General features: G+C 34.7%; 1 protein-coding gene across 1 annotated transcript in view; it reads left to right on the top strand.

The window, feature by feature from the left end:
• The first annotated feature begins 8,913 nt into the window (after positions 1-8,913).
• The window catches only part of LOC129230537 (zinc finger protein GLI4-like), an 89,630-nt gene continuing 89,261 nt past the window's right edge, over positions 8,914-9,282 (top strand). Inside the window, exon 1 of the mRNA XM_054864941.1 lies at positions 8,914-9,013. Within this exon, the coding sequence (XP_054720916.1) occupies positions 8,998-9,013 (16 nt within the window). The 5' untranslated portion in view covers positions 8,914-8,997. The remainder of the gene's footprint in view (positions 9,014-9,282) is intronic.

Genomic DNA, 9,282 nt, shown 5'->3' with positions numbered 1-9,282 from the left:
GTGTGGAGGGCCCCTCTCTGCGAGGCCCTTGCCGTGACACCGACGATTAGGGAAGGATTGGACCGAGTCGGCGATCCATCTGCGTCGTCCATTAGAAAAAAAAGGGGGTGGGCCGCACCCGTTAATGGATTCAGTAAAGAAGGGGGGCATCCGATTTTTCGATTTCCTTTTTGGATCGTGACGATCACGCTGGATGATTGTGGAACCTTCATCCCGCTGTTCTTTCCTCAGCGGTTCGGGATCATTCGTACGGAAAGTTTGGGCGGGCTGAAGGGGTTAAGCGAAATTTTTCAACCTTCAATGAGAGGGAGAAATCAGTCCCTGGTATGAAATGATTTTGGGTCGTTATACCCACCGGTCTGGAAGGGAGTTATATGATATCTGTGTGGCAACGAATAAATACATGCATAAATAATTAAGAGGTTAGTGAATGATGTACAACAGAGTTTCCTAAACTGTGGGCCGCAATTCCCTGTGGATCGTGAAGCGTGTCGGTCGAATTATCTGGGGAGGGAATCAAATATGTTGAAAAAAATTACAACTTCATTTATGAACTGGCTCTAAAGAGAAAATGTATCCCCCCCTCCTCTCCAGATATTGATAAAATCCGCAGCTGTGTGCTGTAAACTTTAAAACAAAGGAGATTTACTTCAAACGGTGATGCCCGACCTGCGACCCGCTCGCTGACCATATCAGGCCCGCAAAGCTGGACTACTTGGCCGTTATGTTCAATGTCGCGAATCGAAAACTGTTCTGGATCCTACCTAAACAAACAACAGGTATTCTTCATTCAGTATTCAAATGATAGTTGCGAATTTTGAGCCAAATAATGAGAAATTACTCGGAACGGAAACTTCGAATTTGGTGAAATGCGTATGTTGTAAACTGTTCTTGGTTAGTAATTTTCTTCCCTTTTTCCGTGTTTTCCGATGTTATCTAGAGAAAATTTAAATATATTTAAGTATTATACGTGTTCTGGCCCGCGGGAGTTAATTGGATGTGGGGTGCTACCCTCGGGTAAGAAAGTTGGGCACCACTGAGTAAAAACATTGTTTAGTGTTTCTTTGGTGGAGTATACACATAAAATACTGTTACCTACTCTTTGTATCGTTATCTTACACATCTGCTTGTTGAGATCACTTTGTAACTTTGTATGGGTACAGTGGTGCATTGCTTGCTATTCACTGCTTCAGTTAAAAATGCTACCCCCCCAGCGGCGGATACAGATTACCATTTTAGGGGGGGGGGGGGTCACGAACGATTTTAGGGGGAATGACCCCCGCCCCCTCCCATAAACGAACTTATGGTTTTGGTCCTAAAAATTTCTGAAACTGTTTGGGAGTGAGTAAAAAGCACCAAATCGACCAGGAATAAGGTACTTAGTAGAGCATAATTGTTACTAATTTATTTCATTTACAATATAAGAAACAATATTTCAAGCATTTACTTTTAAAAAAATTATTAAATTGAAAAAAATACTGAAATTGTTAAAATTTCATTCATCAAGTGCTTGAACACAATGTGGACTGATAACATTGTCGACGGTTTAGGGGGGGTCATGACCCCCATGACCCTCCCCTTGTATCTGCCACTGTACCCCCCCCCCTTTTTTTACTTCCTTTTACAAAAAAGGGAGTGTTGTATTCGCGAAAAAAATTTCACTAAAAATCGACCTTAATTTCCATTTTGCTCACCCCCGAATGAATGTTGAGTTTTGTTTTCGACTCGACTATACGTGGATAAGTGCCTAAGAACGTATAGACACGCGAAATAACCATTTTGATGATTTCCGAGTTAATTACAACGATTTTTCTCGTGACGTCTGTATGTATGTGCATATATGCGTACGTGAGTATGTGCGTATGTGTGTTGCATAACTCAAGAACGGACTGTCCTAGAAAGTTGAAATTTGGTACGTAGACTCCTAGTGGGGTCCAGTTGTGCACCTCCCCTTTTTTTTGCATTCGGGTGTTTCTAAAGGGGTCTTTTGGTGATATTAAGAGAGTAAGCTATTGAATCACATTAAAATTGCCAGTAATGGGGAAATTACATTAAATTGGAGTAAAAGGAAGTCATGTGATGCACACATCAGCTCGTTTTTTTCCAAGATGGGCTCACCAACTTTCCCTTCACACAGGCTTTTTAAGAACTCGTAGCAAATATTGCTGATTTGGCTTTGCTTAGTTATGGTTATTTTTCAATTTATTTTTACAAAAATAACGTGGAGCTCGGATTAACCTAAATTACTTTACAATACAATTTATTTAAACATTAAATAACATTTGATGCATTTCGCTAAATGTGTCCTCGTTCTTGAAACTTAGAAATTCTTTATTTACAGAAAATATAATCATAGCACTTATTAATTTAATTTTCTAAATTCATGTTAATTTTTGTAATGAGTAATTGCAATTTTAAATTAGCGGTAAAAAGCAACCGAGCTATTTCTCTAGTCTGATAAAATCTGCGCATTGTTGTCAAAATTAATATCGACTAATCAAGTTTTCTTCTCTACATCAGCACTTAGTAAGTGGCAAGGGCGCCCATATAGGGGGGCAAGGGGGGTTGAGCTCCCCCCCCCCCTTTGAAATTAAAACTTCTTTGCTTTTAGTACTTTTTTCCTTGCAAAAATGTAAAAACATTTCTTCTCCAGCCAATAAGTTATTAAAAATGTCAAATTTTAATGACTCTAATCTGTCCTGAAATCAGTTTCTACGGGGAAAATATGTAGCTAAACCACGGGGAAAATATTTGAGCCTCCCCTTGCAACTTTGCATATGGGCGCCCATGGTAAGTGGACCTTTTTAAAGTTTCGAGCAAAACAATATGCTAAGTTCAAGCCCGAGTTAGACTTTGATTGAAACATGTTCCTAAATCATATCATGCTATATAGCAGAACCTACCAGGACTACTACTAGTAGTAGTAGTACCATCTATTGCTCTTAATCAGATTAGAGTTTGTTCTACCACTTCTTCAGTTATCTCCAAATTTTTAATTTTGCACTTACATCACTTCTGAGGGCTTCATAAAATAATCGCTAGTGATTTTCATGAGATTATTTCATTTTATATTTCACCAACCTTTACGGTTACTTCACATTTTACTCATTTAACGATTATTCCAGCTTATTTATATAGTATGCTTGTGTATCAGAGCGTTGTTTCTCCCACATCCAATTCCTGTGCAAAGAAGTATAATTAATACCCTTTCAAGGCTAGGATTTTGATGGCGAATTCATTTTTTGCCATCTTTTCCTGCAAGAAAAAAAATAAATAAATAAATAAAAATTCAAAAAATCATTATTTATAATTTTTTAGTCCGTTCGTTTTTTCTTGTTTAGTTTTCTTACGTTTCGAAGTTGTTTTTAATAGGTTTTTAAAATTTTAACGCGATCTTTATGAGTTTTGGAAGATCTTTTTTTTCACTTTTAATACTTTAGAAATTTTAGAAAGTACTGGCTTTGAGGCTTAGAAGCAAATTTTGAACATTTTAACTGGAGGAAAAAGAAAATTTGAAACATAATTATTTCTGTAAATGAACTTTGTTACTTCAAATCTATGCTTTGAAAAATAAAGGAGGGGGGTGGGGATGCTGCAGTTGAGCAGTTTTACATGATATTAAGAATTTCTTTTAGGATAAAGGACATTTTTGTATTTAAGAAAATCAAAAAATAAAATAAAATAAAATAAAATAATTATAATAATAATAATAAGAAGAAGAATACCATACGTTTCAGGTATCCTTGAAGTTATTGTTTCCACTGAGGTCGCATTTTTCGAAAAATGCGGAAATAGTCTAAATTGCGAAAAGAAAGCAAGGTATTCTCGCGTTTCTACCGGAATAATAACAGCAATTATAATGCATTAAACAAAAAGAAAAAAAAAACGATTAACAAAATTTTGAATTTTTATTTCAAATCTAGAAAGAAAAAGTAATAATATTAATAACTACTGTATTTATTTCTTTGAAGATATCATAGCTGAATTTTAAAGCTAGTTTTCTGCTAGATATAAAATTAAAATGCATTGAGGAGGCATTCAGAAAGATGATTGAACGTATTCATTAGCCTTCTACACTTTAGCATTTTGCTAAATTTTTTTCTAATTTCAGCTTTTTTGCTAAAGAACTTTTAAATTCATATTATGAAACCCTGCCACGATGATCATAACCAAAAATTAATAAATTGTGATTTATCTTTATCCGAAATTTATTAACATTTATTTTAATCCTTGATTATGTCAATGTAATTGTTTTAATGTTTGCTTTTTCTTCTATTAAACTTTTAAATACGTGAGTAAATGATTTTAATTAAATTTTATGTTGCATTTTTTTTCTTTTTCTTTTTTTTTTTAAATAAAAGAAACTGATACAGTACTGAAAAATAAAGGGCATTTTTTGTTCATTTTGAGAGAATTTTTTTGACTTTCTTTAAAAAAATTTAAAAAATTTTTTTTGGAAAACAACATCCAAGTCATTATGATTAATTTGGTCAAATGAACCAGGTTCTTGCTATAGCCGAGAGCGTAATATGCGGTTATATTAAACCCGCCTCAAGGAGTTAGAGTGTTTTTTCTCGGTACAAGGTTTGTGCATTGTACTCAGATGACAAACAAACAAAAAAAAAAAAAAAAAAAAAAATCACTAAAGAAATCGTCACATGCAGTAATTTTATTATTCTCCCTCTGTTTACCAAAGACTCAAATGATTAAATATGATATATTAGATGCTTGACATCTGCGTGCTATCATAAAAGGTCCAGGTGTAATTGCACGTTACGAATCATTTTTTGTTTTCTCCCCTTCTACAAACCGCAAGTGAACATTTTACACATTAGATAAAATCACACATTCAATCCTTTTTTTCCTCTTCGCTTGGCTGCTTTTATTCAACTCACGTGTGGCTGTTCCCGGGGAACTATCACTGTAACAACAATTATGTTGGCAAATTTACCCTGTCATTTTAGCTATTGTTTGACATAAAGTTCAAACAACCTTTTCGGCGTATAGTAATCCATACTTGCTCACTGGAACGCTTGTTGGGTACAGAATTAATTTCATGCCTAATAGGTAAATGATATTGTCGCTAAATTATAAATAATTCTAATGGATTTGCCACCAGTGGTCCTTTTGAATTTGCACATTTGGTTATTTTCTTTAAAAAAACGTTTGCTATACTTGTTCTACCATGGTGTCAGTTTGGATGGAAAACACTTATGTTGACAAATTTACCCTGCTATTTTAGCTATTGTTTGATAGCAAGTTCAAACAACCTTATCGGTAATGAATATAGTAATCCGCACCTGCTGACTGGAGGAAGAACGCTTGTTTGGTACAGAACTAATTTCATTCCTAATGAGTTAATGATATTGTCGCTAAACTGTAAATACTATACTTCTAATGGATTGCCACCAGTGGTCATTTTGAATTAGCACTTTTGGTTATTTTCTTTAAAAAAATATTTGCTATACTTGCGCTACCATGGTGTCAGTTTAAATGGAAAACACTTATGTTGACAAATTTACCCTGCTATTTTAGCTATTGTTTGATAGCAAGTTCAAACAACCTTATCGGTAATGAATATAGTAATCCGCACCTGCTGACAGGGGGAAGAACGCTTGTTTGGTACAGAACTAATTTCATTCCTAATGTGTTAATGATATTGTCGCTAAACTGTAAATACTATACTTCTAATGGATTGCCACCAGTGGTCATTTTGAATTTGCACATATTTGGTTATTTACTTTAAGAAAAAGGTTTGCTACACTTGCGCTACCATGGTGTCAGTTTGAATGGAAAACACTTATGTTGACAAATTTACCCTGCTATTTTAGCTATTGTTTGATAGCAAGTTCAAACAACCTTATCGGTAATGAATATAGTAATCCGCACTTGTGCTGACTGGAACGCTTGTTTGATACAGAACGACTTGCCTGCCTAATGAGTTACTGATATTGTAGTTTAATTGTAAATACTTCTAATGGATTGTCATCAGTAGTCACTTTGAATCCTCACATTTATTTTTTTTATTTTTTTTTCAAAGGACTTAGTTATACTTTGCTCTGCCACGGTCTCAGTTTGGTTGGGAAACCCTTATGTTGGCAAATTTACTCTTTAGCAAACAGTCTTTTCGGCGTTTCCACATTTGCTCACTGGAACGCTTTGTTTGATTCAGAACGAACGAATTTCATGCCTCATGTGTTAATGATATTGTGGTTAAATTGTAAAGAGTTCTAATGGATTTCCACCAGTAGTCATTTTGAATCCTCAAATTTGGTTATTTTAAAAAGCGTTAGTTACACTTGCGCTACCATGGTTTCAGTTTGAAGTTAACAACAATTATGTTGGCAAATTTACGTTGTCGTTTTAGCTATTGTATATGTTGCAGCTGTCAGCACTGTTTGTATATTGTATTGTATTAAGTTGAAACAACCTTTTCGGCGTATATCCACATACGCAGAGTGGAATGCTTGTTTGATACAGAACGGATTTCCTGCATAATGAGTTAGTGATATAGTCGCTTAATTGTATATACTTCCAATGGTAGTCATTTTGAATCCTCAAATTTGGTTATTATAAAATGCGTTTGTTATACTTGCGCTGTCATGGTGTCAATTTGGATGGAAAACACTTAAGTTGGAAAATTTACCTTGTCAATTTAGCTATTGTTTAACATTAGGTTAGCTATTGTTTAACAACCTTTCCGACATAGGTAGTAATCCACCTTAGCTCACTAGAACGCTTGTTTGGTACAGATCGAATTTCATGCCAAATATGTACTCAGCCACCATGCTATTATTTCAGTTTCAATGAATTCTGATGTACTTCCCCTTATTTAATTAACTAATTTTTTCCTCTGTGATGAAACTATGAGGATGTTATTTTCTTATACAAATATTATCAGTAGCTTCATTGCTCTCTTGTCATTTCTAATGGCTCCAGATCGTCTCTATCGCCACTTACCATATCCTTCTGAAGATTGAATTTATATGGTTAAAAAGTTGTTCATAAGTGGTGGTACTTGGAGCAAAGTACATTGCTTTGTTATCATTTCTAGAAGCTCATGGTTGTGCCCATAGACATTTCGTTGCTATTTGCTTCTGATGACTCTCTGAATTTATAGAGATAAAAAGTTGTTAATGAGTAATGGTGCTTCGAGTCGTTTCATTGCTCTGTTGACAATTTTAATAGCTCCAGATTTTGTCGGTGGACATTTTGTTGCCACTTGCTTCTGAAAACTCTTAATTTAATGTTCATGAGTGATGGTACTTGGAATAGTAACATTTCTCTATTGTTATTTTGAATAGCTCCAAGTTGTGTCCATGGAATTTCGTTGTTATTTGTTTCTGAAATCTCTCGGAATTTACATCGATAAAAAGTTGTTCAGGAGTGATGGTACTTGGATGCAGTTACATTGCTCTTTTGTCATTTGTAAAGAGCTCCTTTTTATGTCTATGGATATTTTACTGCTATTTGCTTGTGAAGATTCTCATAATTAATGTAACCAAAAAAATTCTTCAGTCGTTTAGAGTTTCGTTCCAAGTTTCACCAATTAGTCAATGTTTTTGACAAACTGACAAGATCATTTAATTATTAAGGGCGTGTTCTGCCCTTATTCAGTAACGAATGGGCGCTTTTATTGCATGTGATGTCATAAATCATTTTGTTATTTGGAAAGACAAGATGTCAGTATCTTAATGCTCCCCATCAATAACTAATTGAGGGAAAGAAAAATATAATTTATGCTCTTTTGGAGTTCGCCTAATTCTAAAACTTAACGATTTTTTCTTTCTTTCTTTTTTTGTGGGGGCGGGGGGGGGGCAAAGGAGAATGTGATGGTGGAACACTTTCAAAATATACTTGTACTTTTTGTTATCATTTAGAGCTTGGATAATAACATAAATTAATCAGGAACGGAGATTTCTACATTCGCTAGAGCATAGAAATTATTCTTGAGATTTAAGCAGGTATGGTTACGTGGATTCCCGATTTTACGTCTGTCGTCAGGCGAATGGTAAAAAAACGCGCGAAGCGGGAAAACGTAAAATGGGGGGCTGGGTATAAAACAAAGCTTATGGCTTAAAAATTGACACTGTCCCCATAGACTAGTGCAAGAAATCTGTAATATTTACGTGTTTCTTTATTTTCACTGTCTACAATTTTATTTAAAGCATGTTCTATACGAGCTTTTTTTTTTTTTTTGGATTTTTTTATTTTATATATATACACAAATTTGCTTATTGATTTGCATGTTGTTTTCCGTGCTGTGACAATAAAGACAGTTAAGACGGTACAGAAAAAATACCGGAATGACTTCAAACAGCTTAGAATAAAAATGATCTCAAAAAGGACCCTGAAAAAGGATCAGGCGAATCTTGTATAGGAAATATGATTTCGATCTGTCCTCAGAAAAATGTATTAAACGGAATTCGAAAAAAAAAAAAAAAAAACTCGGAGTACTTTAACGTTACCGGTACAGCAGTTTTCAGAAAAAGACGTCGGAAGGTGGATAACGTACGAAACTTTGAGCAGGAATTTGTAAACGGAGGGAGCAAGTACAATCATTGGCTTAGCAAAAACTCCAAGTCGCGTGACTCAACTACGGTGAATGGTTGACACGTTTTGCGTAAAACTAACGAAAGATACCTGATTTCTTCCGATGCTTTGCTTTAAAATCTATCGCGTGACTTGGATTCTTTGCTTCACGAAGGAAAGACGTCACTCCCTCCATTTCATCTCTTCTCAATGGTACGAAACGGACAGTGTAAAATCGGGGTTCCACTATATACAAGACACTTAGATAAGAATTATTAAAGCATAATTCATCATTGCTCAATTACACACAATTTTGGAATTTTAATAATGCACTGAAATATGTCTTTGTTTATGACTTTCTATAAGTAATTTATTTTCCTTAGGAGCAGCGTTCTATTTTGCGCACCAACGCTATGACTTCTTCCAAGATAAAGACCAACTATGACGACTACTTGACATCACCTAATGGATCCACACTTTGGTAAGTACTTCAATAATAAAATATTCCTCTATAATTCCTATATTATTCCTTTGATATAAAAATTCACCACAATGCTCAAGTTTTAGGCGTGAAAAAAGTTAATACTAGTTTCGCTCTAGTGATAACAAAAATAAAAGTTGCGATTCCAAGAACAGAACCATTAGTTTCGCTTTCTGCGAATAGAAAGAGAACAAAAAATAAGCAAATCTCTTTCAGAAATAAAAGCTAAATATTTCCTAATGGCATCAATTTGAGATGGATTTCACAAA

This window comes from Uloborus diversus, chromosome 9 (genome assembly GCF_026930045.1).
Source record: "Uloborus diversus isolate 005 chromosome 9, Udiv.v.3.1, whole genome shotgun sequence".
NCBI classification, from domain to species: domain Eukaryota; kingdom Metazoa; phylum Arthropoda; class Arachnida; order Araneae; family Uloboridae; genus Uloborus; species Uloborus diversus.
Note: the sequence above shows the minus strand (reverse complement) of the source record. Positions and strands in the feature narration are given on the sequence as shown.